Source organism: Neopelma chrysocephalum, unplaced genomic scaffold (genome assembly GCF_003984885.1).
Source record: "Neopelma chrysocephalum unplaced genomic scaffold, ASM398488v2 Primary Assembly neopelma1_26, whole genome shotgun sequence".
Taxonomy (NCBI): Eukaryota; Metazoa; Chordata; class Aves; order Passeriformes; family Pipridae; genus Neopelma; species Neopelma chrysocephalum.
The window spans coordinates 15,388,304-15,413,990 of record NW_020897695.1 but is presented as its reverse complement, the minus strand read 5'-3'; the positions used below and the strand labels follow the sequence as shown (position 1 = coordinate 15,413,990).

Below are 25,687 nucleotides of genomic sequence, written 5' to 3'. Positions count from 1 at the left end.
GCATTCCCTGGGTAGGCACCACCATCTGCGCCAGTATATTCTGGTCATACTGGCAAAGCAGTTAGATGCTTCAAGGGGCTTCCCTGCCCTTGGCAGATCCTGGGAAATGTATTTTGTGTCAGCACCTGTATTCTGATACAGAATATGGCAGGGGGAGAGGAGAGCATACCTCCAATGAGGTGCCACAGCAGGCTGAACAGCTCAGACAACTCATAGGGAGAGGTTGGTCAAAACATATCTGCTTTCAGATTGTCACTTGTCTAAAAAAAGTGACTCTTTTGCAACAAACTCATATTAGAAAACATTAGACAAAAGTTTTAATCATCCTCAGGAACTGTAAAAAAGGTCATGTCATTTTTTTCTGCATTTTCTTGAAAAATGTGGCTGCTTCATTCAGGGAAAGTCTTTTCATAATTGACATGGTGTGCAAATAAAGCAACTGTAGTGTTCCCACCTAAAAAAGGATTTAGTACTGCTGCGTTTTAGAGTTATGGCAAAGAGGGGAAAAGCATCCAGTAATAATCCTCCCAGCCACAGGATCAGATGTAGTGTACCTAAGCAGTTCCTAACCATCTAAGATAACTGGTCTATAACAGTTTCTAACCACAACCAAATAAATGGTCTTCCTTTGGCCTTGTCATGAGAAAAACTTTCCCAACATGTGACATTCTCTTTTCTCTGTCAGTGTTTCCTGTCTCCCCAGGCTGGAAAAATGCCACCCTTTTTGTGTGAAATCAGCTCAGGCCCTTCCTCTTGGCCTTTTACACACTTTGCATGTGATATATTCTTCTGGTTTTTCCTTATGGTAGATAAAAGGGCTTTTGTAATTTTTTTCTACATAGAATCATAGAATCACAGAATATGCTGAGTTGGAAGGGACTGCAAGAGCCCATGAAGCTGTTTTACCGCCTGTAAAGGCAGTGAGATTTGCTCTGTGTACTGGTTTGGGAGCTGGATGCTGGGTCTGGCTTTCCTTTCTCTGTTTGTTACTGATGGGCAGTATGGCTTAAGAGGTTTATTCAGGACGAGACCTAGAAATCCTTTTGCTAAGTGCAGCCTGACAGTTTCAGTGTGGCATCCTGAGAAAGAGATTCTGTGTATTTTTCTCTCAAAAACTAAGCAAGAATGAACACTTCAGATACTGAGGTCTCTGACTTTCCTGTCTGTTAAATGAGGAAAAAACTGCCCATTTCACAGGACAAGCAAAGTTTTATTTAATGTTAAGGTACCCAAAGACAGTACAATAACACTGGTAACTGCTGACACTAGTATTTCATCATACCTGAGATCATATTCTTTATTTTTCTACATTTCTTAAAATTTTTCTTCTAATTTTTAAAGTTTTTATTCCATGCTGCCTACCGCCCTAAATTACAGCAGAGCCTTTTCGGTGTTTTTGCAAATTGTTCTGTTCTCTAGCAAAGTTGACTTCATTCAGAGGTGTCTGAAGCAACCTCAGGAAAGCCAGAAGCTGTCCTGTGGGATGCAGAAACCGGTGGAGACACTGAAAGACAGAAGGGAACTGCTGTATTCATCTCTCTGCAACATAGTGAAGAAGAAATTTGGGGAATGGTAGATTAGTGAGTTAAGCATCAATTCCTAGAAAAATCATGAAATAGTTAATAAAACATTTTAAAAGCACCTTTCAAAAATAGTGTCAGATCAATCTAATTTTCTTTGCCAATGGTATAATGGTGTATAGACAAAGAGGAAGCAGTAGATACTATAGCTGGACTTTAGTAAAGCTTTTGGTACTACCTTAGCACTAATCTTATGGCTGAGAGACGTGTGACATTGATTAAGCTTCTACAGGGCAGGACAAAACTGGTGGGTAGTCTTGTTCAGAGAGTAATTACAAGTGGCTCATTCCCTAAGCAAAAGGATATACAAAATTACATCTTTCTTGGACTTCTCTTTTGAACATACTATCATTCCATATTTTCATTAGCCAAGATAATGAAATTTGTGCTATTAAATTAGCAGCTCATATACAGCTGAAATTGTTTGCAAGTACAATGAAGGGCCGAATTAAATTCAAAACAATCTTGACAACTCGGAGTACTTGCGGCTGAAAAGATTATTTCAATATGGGAATGTTGAAGGCACTTCAGTAGAAATAGTCCATGACGTAGCAGATGAGGCCCAACCAGCTGGGTAGCATCCCTAGGGAAGATCATCTGGGCTTGTGGTGGCACAATGATGGCATGCTGTCGTGAAGCACAATGATGGCATGCTGTCGCCACACACGTGGCGAGCACCAAGACGTGTGAACAGAAGTTAGCTTGCAAGACCTGTTACCTTTCTCAGCATTGACAAAGCCTCAGAGGAATTTCTGCCTTGTCTTTTGGGGCTGTGCATCAAGAATGATGCAGAGTGACAGGAGGTTTCAGAGAAAAGCAAGCATAAGCTATAAAGAAAGAGTGAATAAATTAGAGTTAATTAGTCTAGAGAAGAAAAACTTGAGAAAAACATGTCTGTCCTTGAAAACATTAAAAGGGTGATCCATTCTCAAGGTTCATAACAGCTATGGCAAGAAATAACAGAAATGGGTACCAGTGAGGACCTTCGGGTTAGGAGGAAGATTTTCTGAGGTCAGTAATAAGTGAGCACAGTCATTAGTTCCTGAGAAATCTGTAGAAGACCTCATTAGAGATTTTTGCAGACTGTGTCTAGCCTGTCCCTTTAGAATGGCCTAGGTGGCATAGATCAACTGCTAGAGCAGAGGTTGTGTAAGAGGACTTCTTTCAGTGTTTCGGGGGTTCAGTGCTGCAACTGCGAGAACCATTTGCAAACAGCAGCACTTATTTGTTTTCTCTCCAGCAGCCAACTGCCCTGCTCTATTGACCATTAACTTTGGTTGCCCTTTTTGGAGTGAGGTAATTAGTCAGGGAGCACTCAATACCACCAGACAGCAACGCTGTCCATCTTCTTTGCTAGTGAGCAGAGATCCTGTGGGTCAGCAGCCAGGGAAGCAAATTTCCCCATCTTTGTGCTCAATATAATGCCATTCTCAGCAACCTTTGCAGGTCAGCACTTCCATTCAGCCAGGAGCACATAATTCCTAGTGTATGAAGAAGCATGTTTTTAAAACATATTTTCAGCTCTGATTACACTAAAGAACAGATGTTTCCGAGCTACCAGCAGTGTAAAACGCTGACCTCTACCTGCGTTGATTTGCGTGGTTGTCATTGTCCTCAACAGTTTGCCTCTGTCTAGCTGTGCATGAGTGCAGGGATGAAATATGCCCCGCAGAGTGGCAGCAGGATTGGTGGCGTCTGGAGCTCCTGATAACTTCACACAATGGAACATGCCAAATGGAGTTGGAGGCTTTTAACAACTGTGCTCAGACAAAGTGGCTGTGCACATATTGTCTGGGGAGGCACCATGACAGAACGTATAATTTACAGCTCAATGAGTTCTGTAAAAAGGCCATGCCCAATATCAGTGTAGCACCACAATGTATTTTACTCTGAAAGGCTGGGAATTGACTTTGATTACAGCTAAACCACTGCCAAGCCGCAGCACCTCTGTTTAGTTCACCAACATTGCTCAGTTTACTCAGCGGCAAAATTTGGCCTGTTGGTCAACAAGAAATACTAAATTTGACCATAAAATTTTTTTCCTAGGTTTATACTTAAGATAGAAAAAAACAGACATGGGAGTAATAAATACAGTAGAGATACTAAAGCAACTATTCAGCAACTGATGGTAAAAACATCATTTCCAGAATCACCCCAACTCTTACTGAAAGTTTATGACTGTAAAATGTAAATATATCTATTGATCACAATAAAAAGGTATACTCAGCACACCAACACATCTACATCTATGTGTGTGTGTAAATACACAGTCACATCTGTGTGCATTTGTAGATATGGGTAGTCGTGTACATTTTACATTACTTATGCTTGCCTTCAGTATAAGTTTTCTTTAATAGTCCTATTTATTGATGGTCTATTTGGAAGCTGATTGCCATGTGTGTGCCTCTCATTCTTGTTCATATGTTAACCCTTAGAGAGAACTTCGGCTTATGTTTAAGGCAATCACTTTTACTGGTTTTAGGAACTGTATATCTGAAACAAGTTTCATGCATTCAGAGTCCTAAAATGGTCAAACCTTTGTGACAAGGATGAAGTTACCCATTCACATTAACCTCCTCTGCCAGCAATCAGACTTCAGTAAATTTTCAATATCCTTTCTTGATTTGGAAAAGATAAATATGTTAATGGCACACATATAAACATGGGGTTTTTTTCCTATTAATTAATACAGAAAACATTTCTATTGGAAATTACTGGGGCTATAGATTTTTTAAATAGGGCTTTTTAAAGTGTAGTATAGGAAACATTTGGGATACGTTTGGTTGGCAGGTATGGTACTAGTGTCTTCCACAGGATGGAAACTGAATTTTCGGTACTGTCATAGCTCTATCAGAGTCCTTATTGGATGTCTTAACAAAACAGTAGTGAATGAATAGGGCTCTAAAGTTAGGGTGCCTGAGGTGGCTCACTGCTATTGCATGTGCAACAGAAATGATAACTGGTATTCCAGGGTTTGCTGGTTTTGTTACTGATTTTGTTACAAATGTACTCAAAATACTGTTATATTGCTATTAATATTTTAAAAATATCTTTAGCCAATATACTATATGTAATTTAATACCCGGTGACAGGTTTGTTAATAGTGTATAATTTAGTATTTCCAGGATATTTTATAACACTTAGCAAATTAAGGGTGAAAGGGTCTTGTATATGCCAACATGTTTGAATGGATACCTCTAATTATATTCCATCATTTCAATATCTCTATAAAATACACTGGCACTGTAAATTAAATAGGAAACAAAATCTGAGTTAAAAGACTTTATCACTCAGATCCATTTCTAAATTACCTTTCAAAGAAACAAATCTTCTGGCTGTAAGAAAACTGTCCTGACTTTGCATATACAGTTAAGTCATTTGAGCTGAATATTTCCATGCTGGAGTGAAATCTTGAGGTTATAAAGGGCTGTTCTTTGAAAATATCAGCTCAGTGCTGAGAAGCAGTGCAAGAAGGCAAAATGGGTATCGGGAACTATTAGGAAAGGAATATCTAATGAGTGAAATGCTGGAACAAGTTGCCCAGAGAAGCTGTGGATGTCCCAACCCTGGCACTGTTAAAGGTCAGGCTGGATGGGGCTTTGAGCAACCTGGTCTAGTGGAAGATGTCCTTACCCATGGGATGGGTAACTAGATGATCTTTGAGGTCCCTTCCAACCCAAACCATTCTATAATTCTATGAAAAAGAAAGCATTCCTGTATTGTAACTTTGTGTGGTCTGCCTGCATCAAAAATACCCACATGGATGTCCCCATATCAGAGGAGAGAAACCTTACTTCTTATTAGCTCCCCATGTGAATGCTCTTATTTCAAACAGGAATGTCCTGTTCCAGGTTGAACTGGAACTGGATTACATGAATTTGGAAAGATGGGATTTTATACCTGTATAACAGCATCTGCATGAGGAGTAGCAATATTGCCTTTTGTAGACAGGCTCTCCTCACCTGTAGGCTTCGAGACGGTTTGGAGCTTAGGATCGTCTATAAATGGAAGAAGCATAGACTGTGTTTTGGGAAAGCCTTCATCTTCTATATAAAGCCAGGAACGTGATAGATGGGTTCATTTACACAGAGGCTTGCTGCTGCAGACAGATTTTTGAGGCAAAGGTTTGTTGCTTCACCAAGCAAGGCTCCAGCTCCTGCTTCACTGGGAGTGAGCTGGCTGGCAGGATTTGCAGAGAGCTATTTGTGTTCAAGGCTGCTTTTGTGGACTTATATCCTCCTTTTGCTCTGTGGGTACATTTAATTTATGGCTAAGGAACAGTGATATGGCTGGACAGGTGAGAAAGAAGTCCAGTACTCAGAAATGTGAGCAAAGGATGGCAAAGGAGGATGTGTCAGGTGCCAGAAATCCAATTTAACAGAGTTTACTCAGACAAATAGACCTACAAATCTGAAACTTAGAGAGGCAGCTTACACTATCCAGACACTTTTTGACATCCCTAGGTATAATTCTAATTATAGAGCCTTTCAAACTTGTGCAGCAGAAGTGGATTAAGTTAAATAGTCTGCTCAAACTGCTAGAGGCTTCACAGCTAAGAAATTAATTTCTCTAGCTTTGATTTTATTATTGGGGTATGATTTTTTTTTTCCCTGAGCTTATTGGAAATGTCATTTTATTATTACACACTACTTTCAAATATATGGAGAGATGTATGAGTGTGAGATGTGTGAGTTTTCACCTTGCTGCTGCTGAGCAAAATGGTTATGGACTTGTCTTATCTCTTCAGAAATTAATAGCAGATGGCACAAACTATTGCTAAAAGAGACAGGCATTTTATTAATACCAGAGTCTAGTTTCTAATGGCTGGTAGGTATTATAATGCCAATGAAGTTCTTCCAGAGAAAACATTCTTCAGCCTGTCAGGATATTGAAACCTATTATTGAAGAGAGATAGCAGAGTCAATTTATTGAAACTTGTTTCTAAAGAAAATCATGTGCAACTATAAAAAAAATTTAGAGCTTTTTTAATGATAAAGCCTGTTTACATTGGCTTATATGCACCCAGCTCATGATGAGAAATAAATCACATCTAAATAGCAAGTAAATTAAAAGCAAGCAATAGTTGCTAATGACTGGCCAGATCAGGACATACTTTTCTACTGATGCCAGAATACTTAGAAGTTTGTATTAGTGCACATATCATAAGTAATTAAATCAGTGAGATTTCTACAATCGAAGACATCTGATTTCCCCTTGCCCTTTTTAGCTAACTAATTATTTTCCATTTTTGGCCAGCAAAATTAAGACCCATTAAAGGCTAGGATAATTGGTTAGCATTTCTTTTCCTGACACTAAATTCAGAGGAAGATAATATATTGGATTAAAAGGAGAGTAGGTTTGTAGTGGGAGTGAGGATAGTCTGGATTATCTTGAATTTATAAACACTAACCTCTTGAAGTTTAGCCCAGCACCAGAGATAGGTTCTCTCAAAGGATAAATCTGAATTACTGGTGGGGCATGTTTTTACAAAAAAAAAAAAAATGGGGAGTCTAGGTGGGTTAAGCTCCCCAGACCATAGTGACCCCTAGACATTCCTCCTGCACAGAGTTCAGTCTTTTTCCCCAAGTAATTTACAATCTCCAACCCAAAAGCTTCTCCTAATGATATCACTCTAAAAGAAGGTCTTTGGCAGAGCTCATGGCAAGGTGATAAGAGGTGTCAGCAGACCACAAGGAGTAAAGAGAGGTGGACCAGGGGGAGTCAATAAAAGACCTGGTCAATAGGGAAAACAGAGCAGATGAGCCAATGGCTTGTGTTGGTGGTATGTGTTCCTGGGGAGCACCTTTCCCATCAGAGGGCAGGAGGACTACCCAAATTCAGGTCCAGAGACTTCAGCCACGGTGTCTGATGATGTCCCAACTAGAACTGCAGACCCTTTTTAAAATCAGTCAAGACTTTCTTTATCAGTTTTGTCTGGAATAAATGCATTTGACTGGGAGAGCATTTGAATAATCAAGGTGTGGTCTGTGGGTGCCTAGGTGGGGAGGGTATAACAGTGTGAACAGAAACATCCTCTCTGTGATAGTGAAAATGAGTTTATGAGAGCAAACATTCTGAAGTTCAGCTCTGTGAGTTTTTCCCTAGTAGTCAGGCTATTATTATTATTATTTATATTCATATAGCTTCTAGTAGCCTGAGGTACTGCATTAAGTACTGCACAAATTCAGTGATGGCTCCATTAATCCTCTTGTGAAGCAGATCTCCCTTCAGGCCTGGTTCAATAGACACAAAGGTGTCTATCTGACTTAATCAATATGAAAAATTTTCATTTAATTGCCAGGAGACTGCTCCTTGAGTAGTGTTACCCACATGATTGTGTTTGTGATTAAGAATTCTATTTCTGTTTGGCAGAGCTGAACCAAAAATAGCTTTTTTGTTTCTCACTCCCTCTGTGGTACTTTGACAAACATGAGATAGAAACTCACATCTTCAGTGTCTTCTTGTATAGCACAGAAAATGGAAACACCAAGGGTATTTTTATCCTCAGCCCAACTCTTTGGATGTTGAGCTGTTTGTCCATAAACCCCTTTTTCTGCAGACCCTGAATGCAAGTGCAGGAGTACTGCATTACACAGCACAGGCAAAATGAGAGACACTTCTCTCTGCTGCAGTAGGTGAGATTGTCAGCTCCAACCTAAACAATTCTATGATTCTGTAGATTCCTCAAGCTCGTGGTGCAAAAGAATGAGAAAACAACAAAAGCTGTGCACCTTGGAAAATATCAGAGGGCTAGCTCTTTCCTGTCTTTCTTCTTGGACTCCTTTTTGTCTTTTTGACTTCTAGACATCAAGATTGTTAGATGAACACCTGACCTCGGTGTGAGTAGAAAGGAAGGCACAGAAAGAATGTGTGTTTTTGTGGTTAAGTCATCATTTAGGTGGTTTTCTGAGCCTCTATCCTCATAAATAAAACACAGAAGTCAGGGCAAGGGTAGTTTTTGTTGTCTGTAGGTTGCACATGTATGTTAATAATATAGTTTTATAAGAACTAAGCTATGTAATGCCTTTTAGATGTGTTACAGTGTGTCTTGAGGATGTGCACTGCCATCTCTGTGCTAAAGGATGGATCAGTCCGGCATGGCTATGCCCATGCTACCCTGGGAAAGGACCCAGGGTCTGTTTTCTGTCTGGGGTAATGGTTTTAAACTAAAAGAGATTTTGGTTAGATTAGATATAAGGAAGGAGTTTTTCACAATGAGGGTGATAAAACACTGACACAGGTTACCCAGAGAGGTGATGGATGCCCCAGTCCTGACAACATTCAAAGTCAGGTTGAATGGGACTCTGAGCCACTTAGTGTAGTTGAAGGTATTCCTGCTCATTGCAGGGTTTGGACTAGATGCATTTTGAAGGTCCAACCCAGCCCAAAACACTTTGTGATTCTATGATAAGGCTGTTCTAAGGCACCTGCTAGTGGTTAAATCTGATTCAGAAGGCCCTAGTGTGTTCTTTGAGCCCAAGTCCAGAGCATGCTTTATCCTTCATCTTGGATGTCCCCTTTACTTTAGTTTGTGTCTTTATTATTCTACTTTAGTTTGTGTCTTTATTATTCTACTCTTTTTTTTTCTTTACGAGCTATTGTGTTTTTAATGAGCTGTTAATTCCTTGGGCTAGCTAGCCTCTGGCTATTTGGAAGGATAGGGGAAACAGGGAGGGGGAGAGGGAAGAATGTCCTGCTTTAGGTTTTTTCCTTGGTAGTATCTGTCTCCATTTAATCTCCAATCCTTTTAGTCTGACTGGAGGTAATGGCTCTTAGCATGCTTTATAAATCATTCTGCAGAAGATCTCTTGAGTGAGCATTTTATTTAATAAGTATGGAGAAGTGGGCTTTTATCCGTGCAAAAGAGGTGACAAGTTCACTGTAATTTCCACTGGATTACTGTATTTGGGGTAGAAGAAGTAATAGAAGACTCAAAATACTGGCCTTACAGCGAGTTCCAATTGTACTACCTCCTCTTTTACTTGCTACTTGATCCATAGAAGCATCAAAGTTATTTATGTTGAAAAACAGCACTTTGATTTAATAGCACATAGGTGCTTGGGTGGAATTTAAAGCTCACTTTGAAGAGTTGTGCCAGTCTGAAAACCTGAACATTAAAGCTCTTGAGCTTTAGAAAAAGGTGAATCTGCAGCTACATCAAATTGCTGCAGCTCACCTCCATTTCTAGACTGTGTCAGAGCAAGTCTGAGAGCTTGGATTTCTTGCAGAGGAGAGGAAATAGGGTTCAGCTACAGAGATCTCAAAGAGAAATCTTTATCCAGGCTGATGGAAACTGGTATCCTGGCTCCTTGTCTACTGTCTGCCTGGGATACCCTCCTTTCTTTCTCCTTTCAGGCTCTGAGTCTAGGCAGGGACTTCACTCTGGCTGCCAGGTCTGACTACAGTGGGAAGACTTTGCATCACCAAAGCTGTATTCTTCATAAAACAGTGAAGCCACTGCAGAGAAAGCACAATGCTGACCTACAGCAATTTAAAATTGACTTGGAATGAATGCTTTTAATGTGGATTTTGAATGACTGTTGAGTGGGGATCACATTGAACCTACTTATCCCCAAAACAGCAGGAAAAGTGCTGCACATCTCAAGAAATGCTTCACTAGTGTACAATTTTGTGAGTCTCAGCCATAGCAAGTCCAAGAAGCAACTAGGCTGTAGCCTTGTTCACACCCAGATTAGTGATGAGAAATAACAAGTTTTATAGGTCAAAGGAAGTGGTTTCTTTCCAACCACAGAATGAACTCTGAAGACATTTTGTCTTTAACAAATGGGACCAGCAACCCTCTGTGTGTGCTGAGCACTGCTGAGCTTCAGAGTAAAGTCTGTGAAGAAATGATGTCATGGATGCTTTGGTCATGGTCAGTACACACATCTGCGGTGTGATGTCTCTTCTGTAGGTTGTCACAACCGTTTGTTTTCCAGGTTTGGTATCTCTCTGTGTGGCTTGTGTGGAGAGGTATGAAAGTCCTATCAAGTATAGACCTGTAACTTTTGTCTTGTGAGAAATAATGAGAAAACAGGTAGCCAAGCAGGCAGTTGTAACAGTGGCTATCCCCCTGACTCCTTGATTTTCAGCCTTGAAATAATGGGGTAATTTTTCCAGGAGAACCATAGAGTAAAAGTCGGGCTGTTCTATGTGTTCCCCTGGCATCCACACTCTCCCTATAATAACTTACAGGGTTTGAATTAAGACAGAAATTCACAGACATTTTTTCTTCTTGAACACTTATCTGCCGTGGAGCATCTCAAGAAATGAAATGCCCAACGATGCCTGAAATATTTCTGTGGCACAGGGCACTTCATCACACTTCACAGACAACCGTATTCACTCTTTTTGTTTGTTTGTTTGAAGGATGCGTGCTTGTGGTGTCTGTAATTGAACAACTTGCACAATGGCACAACAGCACAGTAAAGGCAGCCGTGGAGAGACTGTGCAACTACATACCTGGTAAGTACCAAGTAATGTACCATATGTTATGCTGGTGCTGCTGTATTTCTCTGTTAATTAAAAATTCTCATGTGAAGTCTGAAAAAACATTATCCACTTCTCATGCAGCATCTCAAATGTATGTAGCTAGGAGATAGAAAGTTGCTATTTACGGGACAGTCAGTGGTGTGACTTCGCTTGGTTTCGGGGCTGGGATTTTGTCCCAAAGTTAGAGTGTATGGGGCTGTATTAAGCCCACACATACCTGAGCACCAACATATGCAGATCCCTTTCCTTTTTTTTTCTCCCCTTTGTCTCTTTGTTAGCTGCTGAAGAATAGATTCACTGTATGCCCAACTACTCCTCTTATTGATAAGGGTCTTCATAGCAACTGTGGAGCTGAAAATGTTTTCAGTGGATATAGGAAGCTGCTATTGTAAAATTTTAAAAAAGAGATGAGGTTGACAGGTGTGATGTGAGGATTTGGTATGCGCAGAAAAGCTATTGAAATGTAACTGGTGATACAAATTTCAAAAGCAATAGCTATTCCATATGATTATATGTAAGAGTCCCCTTTTTCTGCCCCTTATTTTATCTGCCCAAAGGTGCTTAGCTGTCCACATGCACACCTCTAAATAGAGAGCAGTTTGAATGCCACAATAGCTTTGTGCCTCACAGATCAATCCTACAACTATTTAAGTAACTAAATCTCACATTCATGATATCTTTTTAACATTATGAATGTAAAAAAGATGGCTTAGGATTCTTCATTAAAAAGTAATTTTTATAAGACTTCACGAATTATATCTTTGAGAAACCATCTTGCTCCATAAACCCTAGTTTTACAGAAGATATGTGTAGAATATTAATTTCCTCCTTTCCAAGAGAGGATTTCCTGATGCAGAATGGGGCAGGGAGCTAATTGCTAGGATTCATTCATTGATAGAATGACGCTTATCTGATTTCTATTCCATAAGTCATATCCCCAGTGTTTTAAATTACAGGCACATAACCATGAAGTTACAATTACAAACACTAATCCTGCTATTAAAATACAATTTTCTCCTTTAAATTATGACATACTAGCTCTGTGTCCACTCAGTGGACCTTGTTCTGCTGACATATCAAGATATTTCTTTTCAGCTGCCATTCTTTACACACATAAAATCCTATTATCCCTTTAGTTGAATCTGTATAATCCAGTTACCTTCTATGAGATGCATGGATACACCCAATAGAAAATAACTGACCCTGAACTTGAAAGGAATGAAAAATCCTATAGACTGTGTGGGAGCTACAAGTGTAACCCACTTTATCCTCTCCTGGGGGGTGAACACTGGGGGCCAGCAGGAATCAACAGCTTTTTCTTGCTGCTTGAAACAGTAGAAAAGCTTTGGATGCTCATGAGGAGCAAACCTACTAAAGCAGGTCATGCATTTCACTTGTAGAAACAATTTCATAATTATGCACATGCCTATAACCGATTGCAAGAATAACAACAACAAATTAATGGCAGTGGGGTTTTTCCTAGGGCCAAAAAGGGAATAAGAATTCATGTGGGTTTTTTTTAAGGACCTCCTATAATTCTGATTACAAGCCTTCAGTAAAGTTATATGATGTTCAAGAACAAAAAACAGAAAAAAAGATAGAAAAATTTTCAGCACCTGTCAATCCCACTTAATCCCCTAGGCTATGTAGAAAACAGAACCACATCCTCATTTGTATGGAAATATTTGCAATATGTATGATTCAAGCAATGTGGCCAATAAAACTATGAAAATAAGACTAGTAATGTCACTAGTGAAGAAGGTTCTTGAGCAGACAGAAAGGCCAGGTCTGGAAGAATGGGCAGTATTTACGGTGTTAAGAGATGTTAGCAAGAATATATGTTTACCTGGATACTGACTGACTGCCTGATGAAACTGAGATGCCTGATACCTGAAATGTGCTTTGATACCCTTTGCCTTCACCATTGGCTCTGAGTCATGCTCTATGTCTGTTTTCACTGCTGTGAAAACACCTTAGAGCTCAAGTGCAAATGGCAACATGATAACAGCATCTTTCTTGCAAATATTTATCCTCTGGGATTCAGCCAGAATCCATGTTTCTAGGACTATCAAGATATAGAGGAAAACCTTCCAGATTGTTCTTATGTAAGAATAAGGCAATTTAGGGGATCTCTTTTACCTGAAACAGGGCAAAAGCAAGTACACTCTATATTTTCTCTAAATTTTCCAGCATTTAATTTGGTTTAAGCTCTTTTTTTGCCTTAAGAGACTGTGGAGAAAAAGACTCCAGGCCAATTTAGTGTGTAAGATAAGATAAAAAGAGTGAGCCTCAGGCCAGGGGAATACATGTGACATGCCCACACCCAGGCAGTGGTTGTATAATTTTATAATAAGGTCCATTCAATCCCAGATCTGTCCACTCCTGGTTCTGCCCAGTTCTGCCCACCGACACACCCCTTCGGGAATTAGGTCTGAGGGCATTTGGGACCCCTTCTGCATCATCTTCATCTTCTTCACAGCATGTGAAGTCCTTGGAGCTCCTCCAAAATTCTGGGCTTGAAGGTCATTGCGTCTGTGTGATATCTTCTGGCCCAGGCCTAGGGTGCTTCTCTACAATTCTACCTTGAAAAGAAGACTAAACATGTTAACAGAATTTAGAGGGATTGATATGAAATGGGGTTACAATGTTGGGTATGTGTAACTATTATGCTACAGGGTAAGGGATATAATGCAGTGACATTAAAATCTACATTTACTTCACAAGTACTTCTAAAATCTACAAAAGTAAAAAAATCCAAAAAGCTCTGAGGCATCATTTTCTTGCCCCTGAACATTCACAGTTATTCATCACTTTTTCTCTCTCTCTTTTCCCCTCCCTTCTGACTTACACAGGTTCTTCCTCACAGATTCCTCTCTGCAATGTCCTCTGTTTTAGTGTTTTATCAGAGCTGGACCTCTGTTAACACATGAATGCAGGCTGGCTCCTAGGGCGAGTCCTGTAAAGACTGCCTGTGGCTTTGGTCTGTTTTGCTGGAAGCTAAAGCCTGAATGGCATCTGAATCTTCCAAGAGGACTCTATGTGCTCAACTACAATCTAACATTATTACTATTCTTTTTACCTCCCATCATTTGTTATGCCATGGTAGTAGTTACATGTCAAGCTTCCTATGCGCATAAGGAAACCAGCACTTAGAAATCAGTGTGACCAGCAAAACCCCTACATCAGCTCCCCAGACCTGGCGGGCAACCAAATTCTTCTCTTCTCAGAGGCACCAGTACAGGTTACAGCAGCCAGCTGGCTCTTCCAGGGCCAGAAACCAGCTGGTCTAGGAAAATCACGAGGAGACCATCATCTGTGATGCGTCAGGGAGGTGTTGGGGAAGCCAGCCACCTTTGCCTGCAGGCTACTATAGGAAGCCAGGTGCCTCACTGGCAAGCCTCATCAGAGGGTGTTCTAATCAGCTGTGATACCAAACTCAGGGTTATTGATGACTCCGATGTCCTTTTAGATGAACAAGAAAAAAATCTAATTCTAGCCAGGAGACCAATTCTTACTTGCAGATTGCTTCTAAAGAGCCAATAGAGAGAAGTTATGTGACAAAGGAGACAAAGAAATGAAGCTAATAACTTGATTGAAATAAAACACCTGTCATGGGATAAGAAAAATCAGCTATCATAGTTACAGAAGCTGCCTGCAACACCATATGAGTAGGAGGGTGTTGGGAAAATTATCTCTTTGTTCCCTGGTATGCCTTTCTGGCCCCAGTCCTCCTTTTGCAGTCACAGGTTGCCAGTCAGGGTGCTTGCAGTCCTGGCAGGAGAGCAGCTGTGGGAGAAAGAGCACATCCATGCCCACCAGTGGAGTCACTGCCACAAGGTTTTGTACCCTCCTCGGAGCAAACCTACCCTCCTTGTATGCAGCAGACCCCCAGCCCTGGCCATGTCCAGCTGGTTAAAATTGAATATATAGCCCAAAGCTGGAGGGAAGTTGGGGGTTGCTATGGCTTTTCTTTGGGAAAGATGAGGACACTGTGCTTTCTTCCCCAAGTCTGTCTGAGTAATGGAGGTCCAAGAGAAAATGACAACTCTCAGGAATTTGAGGAGCTGCAAGTTTATTGTCACAGCACTTATGTGAACCTGCATCTTTTGACATTTCACAACACTAACCCTGCCGAAACAAGGCTGACATCTCCTTTGCATAGTTAACCATCTCTAGCCTGTTCAGGCCAAGAAACAGGGAGTTTTCCTTCATGGGAACTGTCAGACCAGTGCTACCATCATGCCCTTTTTTGATTCAAACCCCAATCTCTCCCACAGTGTCTTTGCTCAGGTGCAGGAACCACCTTTTTTTATAATGGTGCCTTAAAGAAATCACTAATGAACTGTCTTATGGAGGGTGTGCTTCACCCAGACAAAAGAAAATCAACTAACAGCATCCCAAAAAGGCACGTGTCTGCAGGCTGTGAAAGGAAGCCAAACAAAAAGCATCAAATATTTCTTTGGATGCAGTTACTCTTGCACAACTCCTGCTCTACGCAAAACATATTTTCTCAAATCCAGAAGCTCCCAGGCAGTTCTAGCCCAACATCACTCTCTGCTCTTTGATTTACGTATTTGTTTTCTTTCTTCTTGCAAACTTACTGAGCTGTTTGTTTAAACTTCTTAGGAGATGCTGTGGCATGCATTATTTATTTTGACTTTTCCATGATGCCACACTCAGAACATTTAACAAATGCTGATTCTCTATTCTAGTCTTTATCATGTGGCTTGCCTAAAGCGAGAGAAGGGTTTTAGGCAAGGTTAGAAATTCAGGTTTTCCGTTTTTTAGTGCTACACTGAGGTCACAGAGTCACATGCCTTCCTCTGAAGTAGATCAGCATTCACCTTAATGAATCAACTGCTGCTGCATTTTGACTGCTACAAAACCAGTTTCACTATGCTCAACTACTTCAAAAAAATTATGTTTTCTAGAAAAACTGCAAGGTTTCTGTTACTTCCTTGCTGAACTTTATGGATCACACATAGCTGAACTGTAAGTATCACTGTGTCCTCTCAGATTTTTGCTTAGTTTGTTCTTGACATGTACAGATGTGCTGTCAGATTGAAGTGCAGGGATTTCACTCCTAAAATCACATTATTATTATTATTATTATTATTATTATTATTATTAAAAAAGCAGAGGTGCTTCAGAGTGATTCTGCTTTGGCATTTGGCACAGTTATTCCTGAGTGAATAAACACAGGCTGCCACCAGTAACCATTTTGATATTCCATTTAAATCTCAGCTCAGGCCCACCTGATGTAATTATCTTTTGAAATTCAGCTCATTTGGCTGAGGGAGGAATTTGAATAACCTCTGTGTGTGAGACAGGTTCTATAGAACCAAGCTGATGTTGCTTGGCTCTTGCTTTCCATTCTACCTTTAATCAGACTTTCTAATTATCAGCCCTTACATGCTCTCAGCCCTGACCTTGATTCACACTCTTGGGGAAGCCTACTATTTAATGTAAGTGATTAAAAAAATAAAATGTAGGTCATTTTATTCGTCTTTGAAAGTTCTTAGTTTAATTAACCAAGCTTTTGCTAGACCTTCCTCCTCCTTAGGGCTTTTATTTTTGTTTTTAAAACTAACCAAGGGACTGCAAAGTGTTTACAGGACTAAGAAGTGCTATAATCAAACATTTTCATTTAATTCCTGATTAGCCCAGAGATGCGTCCCAAAAAGAAAGAAAAAATCCTAGCACTCGTGCTTGGTGATTAAAGGTTAAGGATCTTTGAAGGATTTCTCGTTATTTTGTGGAGTTAATGACTGAACATTCATATGTACCAAATTCCGTATGCATTAACTTTAACCTTTAAGTCTTTGTCAGACTTATGATTGATTTAAAAACTAGAACAGTCACAATATATGTGATTCAGGTGCTGCATATAAAGCATAGTGTTTTTCCATAGTCCTGGGATCCAATTTTAAATGCTGAGTAGGATGTCATGGCAGAAAATCATTAGAGCCCAACACTGTGCTGAGCAGTGATTATGGGCCACAGTGAAGTGAGCTGAGATTATTGTGTGGTGTTGGGGAGATCTGGCTTCCCAGGGAAATAGCTTCTACTTTCAAGCACCCAGAAGAACATAATAGTCTTTCTTTATGCACCATTTCCTTCAGCATAGCCAGGGAAATGAATGCTGATGTGGTTTGCCATTCCTTGAAGCTGTGTAAACAGGATCCAGGACAACCGCTTTGTCATCTCTATCCTCCTCCAAAGGTGAGTTGGTTTCCCACTTTTTTTAAAACTACTGATTGTGGAACATCTTTTAAGCTTAAACTGAACAGTTCAGAGGCTTCCACTGCACGTGCATTGTCTAGGAAATAAACTTCAACATTTTGAATGTGAACACTTTTAGAATGAAAAATACAAAACATGCATTAGTGGTGTGGACTATCCTCAACAGGATTGTTGTAGCATGAGAGCCACAAGGCCAAATTCTCTTGTACCAGTCTGAATCAGAGAAGAAGAGTAGAGAAAATAAAATATCTCTTTCTCTGGACTTCATTGTTAAGCAGTAAAATAACCCTAAACCAAATACTCAGCTGAGATTCATATATACCACTGCATTACCACAGCATGACAAGTGATCTCCACATTGCCTGATCTGCAGTGACAGCCTGTGTAGGCACAAGTTACCTGCTGCAAATGCAGGGCTATTAGACTTGGAGTAGTGTGCAGTGCAAGAGGTTTAAGCTAATGTGCATAATCTTTTGCCTCAGGCTGGAAACATATTTAGTTACCACCGCTTCTTTGATGTACAGTTACTTGCTTTGCTACGCTCGTACGCATACATATCTGCATAGGTGTCTAAACATATACTGTTTGTTTTGGGATTCTTTTGTTTGCGGGATTCTTTTGTTTGCAGAATTCTTTTCTTCCCAGTTATCATGCATGTCCGGTCACACTAAAACCTGCAAGTGATGGTGGTTGTTTGGCAGTGTTGGAAAGCAAGCCACTCACTTAGGTATCTATTTTCGTAAATCTTTTTCCCTGCATCTGGATGGAGAAAGGCATGTTTGATTCCTAAAGGTTTGTTTGTTTGATGTTTCACACAGGGTCTAATCCAACAGTTATTGAAATCAGTCAGTGTCTTTTTATGGGCTTCGATGAGCTGTGGTTCCTCTCCATGATGGGTTTAGTTCTGGCAGTATTAAGATCTGGAGAAACACTTGCCTTCCAAGAACAGCAGTAACATTTGTTTTATAGCAGGTGTGCATCCCATATGACTACTATGCTCCATGATATGCCAACATAGAGATATATGGGTGTTCAACCAGGCAGGGGCGAAAGAAGACTGGAAACAGCAGAGGGTCCACACTCACTCGACTCAAACAGGATATTACCCAAACTTCATCAAGCAGATTCCATGAGAAATCCCACATCTTAAACTGAATGTCAGAAGTGCAAGGTGCCTCTTGAAGTGAAAGATGCAGACAATGAACCACACTTAAAGAGAGGGATGGAGTCTCCATGGCCGCATAGTGAGCCAGGCTAACAAGCCTGGAGAGAGGGGCTGTTTAAATCAAGGTGACTTCCATGAAGAAGTTAGAACACCTGTCTCACAATTCTTTGTCAATCAACCAGAAGGGAAAGGACCTTTGGTTAGCTCTTACCCATCTCCCAGAGCAAGTGTAGCACTGAGGTGTTGACTCCTTCCAGTGACAGCTTCAGTGAGTGCACTTTCTGCAAGGAAAATAACTCAACATGTTGGGTTTCTGGTTGGCTTTTTAAAACAAAATTTGGACTCTTGTTTGCTTGGCCTGGAGAATATCCTTCCAAGTGAGTGGCTCATGCAAACCCTCTCCCCTTCCAAGTGGTAGTTAGATCCCTTTCTGTCAAGGTGTATTTGTTTCTCATCGGGGAATAAGGGAACTGTGCCGACAAAACCAATTCTTTTACACTGACTGTGCCCTTTTTTTTGGCTCTCCTGGTGCCCTGAGACAGTATGAGGAGATGGGAGGAGAAGAGCAGTGCTTCAAGTTCATGCTCAAGTGGTTGATAAATTGCCCACAGTAACTGTGACAAGTCAGACTGAGTAAAGATGAATTATGGGTGAAAAAAATTAATATACAATCAGAGACACAGATGCATAAAATGCAGTTTACCTCATATTTGCTTCCTTCATTTGTAATTTGATTGATCACTTCAGTTTTATGAGCCTGCAAATGTTGGTGCAGTCCCCTGCCGAGTGTTTGAACAAGACTTTAATACTAATGACTGTTCTGTTCAACTCTATTGATTTTCAGGTACTTTGCTTATTCATTTAGACTTTTGGATGCCCATTTTCCCAGAATTAGTATCATTTTTGTACTGGCAAAGGGAATAAAATAAATAGTTACCTGTCCTTGTAAGGCAGTATAATTTTCAGGTTTTAATTGCCTTTAAGGTGGAAAATATCAATGTGTAGCTGATTTTTCAGTCAGTACTTGATTTTTTTCTGTTGTTTTGGTGAGATTCTGTGTCTTGAGGAAGGAGGGGCCCCTGCTTCAGCGGCCCTGCTAACTACTTACTGGAGATATTGCAAGCTGTGTAAATGATACGTGCATCATACTACATACTTCCCTGGTGTCTGACAAATTAGCCCAAATTAATTTTTTCTTTTGCCAAGCTGCCTGAAGCCATTAGCACTCTGTGATTATTCTAGGAGGCTTTGCTCTAATTATGAATAAAAAATATTTCTCCGTTCGCACAGAGCTCAGTGCTCTCAGTGCAGAGCTGGAGGAGGAGAGCATCCAACCAGGGCAAAGGCAGCTCTGTTGAGATGTCTCCTTGGGGTCTTGGGCAAGGTGGGCTGCTCTGCTGGTGGGCAGTTTCAGGACCAGAACCCTGATGTTGGTGGGGGGAAACAGAAGAGGCTTTTGTGGCTCCTGGATCACCAGTGTGGCTGAGTGATCAGATGTCACTTGTATTGGGGTCCTGTGAGCCCCTTCTTGCCTCCAGTGGCTCATAGAGGGTCAGAGATGGAAGTACAGGTAGATTTGCATGCATAGGCTTTCCCACTGCATGTTTCTTGCCCAATGAGAGGTTCTCCTCTACCCTTTAGTAGGAGGGTGGCAACACTGGGGACTCCTTCAAGTAAAGAGACAAGCAAATAGGGCAGATCAAAAGTGTAGGCTTACTAAAGGTAGCTGAACACTAGACAGTATCTAAAGCTGCTTTAATGTGTTTTAAGTTACCTCTGTAATATGTCCTGTGGTTTAAGCCACATCAACAGCAGATATTCTAATATGGGCTGCAGCATCATTCCAAAATGCTGACAGTGGTATAGGCATCCAAGACAGTGGTTTAGGTTGACTGGATAATGTTTTAGCTAAAAATATTTATCTGCTCATATGGTGGAAGACTTTCTGCACTAGGTCGTGTAATACAGTGATGTTCCTCTAGTGAGCAAAAAGGCCTGAAATAGGGTGAAGGGTTTTAGGCACTGCCTACCAAGTTTTCCTTCTGGCCCTGGGAGCAAACAGATTTGCAGGAGATTACTCTCAGTTTGTCTCTAGATTGCTTTAAGCCAGCTGGCCTGTTCAGTTAAATGGCAATACTTTAATTGATTTTTTTGGGGCCAGACTAATGGCTGGATTTCAGCACTGTAGTCGTGCTCTGGAAATTTCTAAAACAATCTGTGTTGGAAGGAGCTTGTACTCTTCTTTCTGTCTTTCAGGGTCCCTCTTCTGCTGCCCATCACTTTTCTGCTCCAGATTATAAGAGACCTTGTGGCTGCATATTTTGCAATTTGCTGCAATAGGATTTTGACAGAAGTCATCTTACATCAGCAGTAATACATGTATTTATGTTATTATTATTTTATCTTACAAAAATAACCATCATTTCCACAAGCACTCATGTTGGTTCATGTGCCCTCTATCAGGTCTTTGACTTTGCAAAAGGCAAAAGCCCCCTCATGGACATGACTGTGGCCAGCATGCTCTTTGACAAAGTAGGAGCCAACCAGTTCTGGGTGGAAAAAGGAAACCCCCTGGAGTGTAATAAAATAAAAATACTCCTGCTGTTTTCTTTCATTCCTCTCTGTCAGTAAAAATGTGAGTTGCCTCCTGGGAGGTGAGGCAGAACCAAACTCCAGGGTGGGAGTGCTTCTGCATTCCTGATAAGAGCAGGCTACCAGTCAAAGGTAGATCTCATGACTGGGTCCTGTTTCCTTTTTTTGAGACCGTAGGCAGTAAAACAAGCATCTGAGAGGCAGGCTAGGTCCTGTGAAGCAAGATGTCCTCCTTTTAGCCTTTCTTTTTGGAAATGGGTCAAATCCACTGAAACGTGAGTCATTTCTCCTGCAGTCAGAACCGAGCTCTGAAGAAACTATCAATAGACAAATGATAGCAGAAGGCACAATTTGAGCACTAGTTCCTATTCTTTCACTTGTTTCTCAGCACTTCCTCTGCTCCTCTTCGCTAGTATAAAATAAAATAAAATAAAATAAAATAAAATAAAATTAACCCTACCCTAATTAAAAAACCAAACAATCCCAAAAAGCCAAATCACACAACCCCAACTTTCCACCAAATAATCCAAAGGAAATAGGGTAGCATAAGAATTGCAGGGTGCTGCATGCAGTTGCATCATGCTGATGTAGAAGCTGCCACAGGCAGGACCCTTGAAAACAGGTCTCAGGTGACTCACAGGCACAGAGGCATTTGGGGTGGGAGGGTGGCAGACAAAAGTGTGAGGACAAGAAAGCGTTGCTTTTGAACAAATCCCACTTTTGTCACTGCCATTTAACACTGACAAATTTTGCAGATTTTTCGTATCTCAGTACTCTTCGTAAAAGGATGATGAAATGAGTTAGAAGGGAAACTTGGAGAGTTTTGTAAATAACCACTCTCCTGGGAAAGAGCTGGCCAACGAGGATGATAAACGAGAGACAATTAGATTTGGTTCATGCATTTGTTTATGATGAGAAATACATCTGTTTTCCAAAAAAAATCATTACTGGGAATGCATGGTCTCTGTGGAAAGCATTGAAAGAAGGCAGTAAATGAAATCCCAGTGCCCCCCCACCCTCATCCCTGTCCATGGTGTGGGTATGTCGGGGTGGCAGGGCTGCACCAGTTTGGGCAGGTGGTGCTGGCTTCTCCCCAGGACTGCAGTGCACCCTCCGCGCTGCGGCTGCAGCTTCACCCATCAGCTGCTGGAGCCTGGGGAGCCCCCTCCCTGGTGGTGTTCTCATGCCATGGGAAAGAGAGGAGGCTCCTTGCTAACCAAGATGCAGCAAGAGAGGTTGTATGGGCTGTATGGCCTTCGGTGGCAGGCTTGACCCGCTGGTGTCAGCCAGGGATTACAAGTGACCCATAAAACCAGGAGTGTTTTCTCCAGGGTGGGTGTATCAGCTGCCAGTCTTCTGTAGCCTAAGCTGGTGTCTTGGCTGAAGCAACTTGTGAAGTGAGAGAAGGTCTCATACTTAGCACTTCAGAGAGACAATTTTCTACATGCAAGGTCAATTCAGCCTTTCCTCCCTTGTTTTCTGCTTTCTGACTGCAATATTTCTGTAGCTGTCTGAAGCATGCATTTCTCATGTGCTGCTGCTGTGAGCAAGCAAGGTCTCTCCCACCCTGACAGGCAGAAAGGGAGTGATAAATCCTACCTCTCTGGAAATATTCCATCTATTATACTCAATTTTAAGCCATTTTCCTCATCTACCTCTCAAGTTATTTTATTGCAGAAATGACAGCAGCTGGTATCGTGCAACGTAACTATGGCAAATGTAAGATGCATAATTGGTTTTGGGGACAGCAGTTATTGCCCAGGGGGAAGAAACTAGAAAACAATGGCTCATTCCTAGTGTCTCTCATCTATTTGTGACATACCCTGATTTTTATAAGACTATAGACAGCATGAATTAAACATATATTAACTACATATATTAAAGTGACACGTATGTTAAACTCCAGTAACTTAGAAGTCTGTCTTCCTTGCTGCTTATGCTTATTCTTCCGTATCCCTTGGATTGTTCACTATAAATTTTTGACCCCTGAATATCATGGTTAATTAATTTGCTTTGATCACTGCCTAAATCAATTATAATCACATGCTAAATTTTATCCCCAGTAAAAAAATGTTGATAATGATTACTTTAAATGCAAATATATTCTGCTGTAATATTCCTAGCTGGCATGCCCACTGTTCAGTAAGGTGCCATCACTCGAGGGATATTTTCTTTTTTTCCAAATGCTTTAATATTACCATGTGGAGAAGCATACTTTTTGCCCCTGTGTTGAGTTCCTGTAGCTCTATCTAGAGAAACATAAACCTCGTTGGTGTTAGGCTGGTAGTTATGTCCTTAGGCTGGGCTGTAGGAGAGCCTGATGGCAGGTCATTGTCAGAGAGAACAGTTCGTCCTCACTAACAATTTTGAGCAGACACTAAGTGCTAACATGTTTGTTATACTCTGGATTTGCTTTTCCATTTGAAACATTGTCACAAGTAATTTATTTTTATCTCCTTTTTTTATCCTAGGGTATTTTTTTTACCAGTTCTCAAACCTTACATAACATAAGTAGCTATTCCTTCTGAAAGAGAGCAAACAGGCTGTGTTTTCAGCCTTCTTCATTCTGAATGCTGAGGGGAAGGACAGAGGCCATGACATAGCTACTGCCTCACAGATATGACTGTTTTCAAAGGTGGCCTAATAAATGCAGGACAGTATATAGGAATTGTCATCACTGAGATACAAGAATATTGTCCTAAACTGAAAATGGAGCAGCAGAGGGGAGCACACTGGTGTTACCCTGACCCTTTCAGACTCCTGTGACTGTCTTTTCTCTTTTTTTTCCCCTAAATTAAAATTGTGAGATCTTCCTTTCTTTTGGGAAGATGTGGCTGAATTTAGAAAGTGCTGTTCATCAGAGCTGTTAAACTGTTGTTAAATATTTTTGACTTCATGAGCATATCTGGGGCATCTCCCCACCTCCATGACTGGGAAGAGTCCTTGTGGCAGAAGAACCAATATGGCCTTCTATGCTGTGATGCAAGACAGACTTCTTAAGGCTGGAGTCAACGCTTAGCAGCATGGTGCAGAAACATCCTGCCCCTACTTCCTCCCGGTGGCTCAACATTTAGCCAGGCAGGACCCACAGCAGTGGACTAGGGGGCTGCAAAAATGTATTGGTTGAGGTTTTTGCAATGGCAGAGCCTCGAGGAAGGCTTTGAGAGCAGGACCATGGCAGTGTTTGGCAGTTCCCGGCCGTGACAAGTGGCCATCAGTGTGCATTTGACCACAGCCTTGCAGCACCACACACGGCACATCTGTCCTCCTGCTGCCAGCAGTGCTGGACCCTGGCTGTCACCCACGCTCATAGATGGTGCCCCTTGCACAAAATTTACTTTCCTCCTTTGAGGAGCATGTGTGTAAAGGGATTTGAGGAATTATTTGGGCATCACTTGTAGTTGACTTCTTTGTAACCCATGGCCTTATGATGGCCAAACTGATGACGCCTTTCCAAGGTATTTTCTTCCAATGGTTCTCCCACTCTTCCTTTCTATGTAGGTGTAAGTATCCTCAGTTTGGAGGTACCCCAAAATGCTTCTTCAGCACAAGTTGGCATGGACACAACAGAAAAATTATCTTCCCACTGTCAGCAAGAACTTGCCCTGCAGGTCAGGTATTTCCAGAATAAAAAGTTAACCTTCCTAGATCCTAGGCAGGAGATTTTCCTTCCAAACTCTATTCTCTGCTTTTCACCTTCCTGCATGCCAGCTGTTCCCCTGCTGGGATGAACCTCAGCTGAGTATAACCCTTATCCATGCAAGAGCAAATATTTCATCTGTGCCCTTCCACAGCAAGTCAGACTGACATTACATGTGTAACCCTCTTTTAGCCATCTAATGGATGACTTGTTCTTCAGGAGGAGTCACCAGAGAAGTATGTCCTCTGCAGCTCACACAGTGCAGTCAGGATATGAATTTCATCTGATCTGGACTTTTACTTAGGAAATAAATGATGCCCTGGAGCAAAATAAATGAACTCTTGCAACTGGAGTTTCATAGAGTGTGACTGGATAATTGATTGTTAGTCCAATAAAAAGTAACTGATGAGGAGTTTGTGGACTCATACATCATATTTGTGCTGTGACTGATATATTAAATAGAAAAAAAGGTAGGAAATAGGAAGAAAAGTTGGTGGGATACTGTGAGGCTGATCTGGTTGTTTTTCATTTTGTTCTTGCTCCCCTAGGTAGGACTGAGAACCGCAATAAAAAAGGCAAGAAGAATTATGAAGACTTCGAAGGACCTGGTAAGAAATCAATGGCATTAGGGTGTTTTACACTGTACTTGCATTTTATCAGGAGTGAGTCCTTTTTTATTTTGTATGACTGTGAATCCTTCTGAATTGAATGCTGACTCACTCCTACCTGGCAGAGGATCTGCTCTGTCAGGTGACACTGGGAAGAAGGAGAGGGAGAAATAGAGAAGAAATATGAAAGCATGAGGAGAGCAGAAAAAACCCTCATGAAAACGCAGATTGTTTGTAGAGAAGGGATAACAATCTATATCCATATCTGTCCAAGACATAAATTTATGTCTAAAATGCATGCAGCAATCAGCATCTCATCTGTGAGCTCCATAATATAGCTTCACACTGAGACACTTGCTTTTACTGG

At 41.0% G+C, this 25,687-nt stretch overlaps 1 protein-coding gene across 1 annotated transcript in view; it reads left to right on the top strand.

The window, feature by feature from the left end:
- AOAH (acyloxyacyl hydrolase) overlaps positions 1–25,687 on the top strand; it is an 83,031-nt gene that overhangs the window by 3,573 nt on the left and 53,771 nt on the right. Inside the window, 4 exon segments of the mRNA XM_027675680.1 lie at positions 10,950–11,045; positions 16,004–16,064; positions 17,195–17,294; positions 25,261–25,320. Coding sequence (XP_027531481.1) covers positions 10,950–11,045; positions 16,004–16,064; positions 17,195–17,294; positions 25,261–25,320 — 317 coding nt within the window.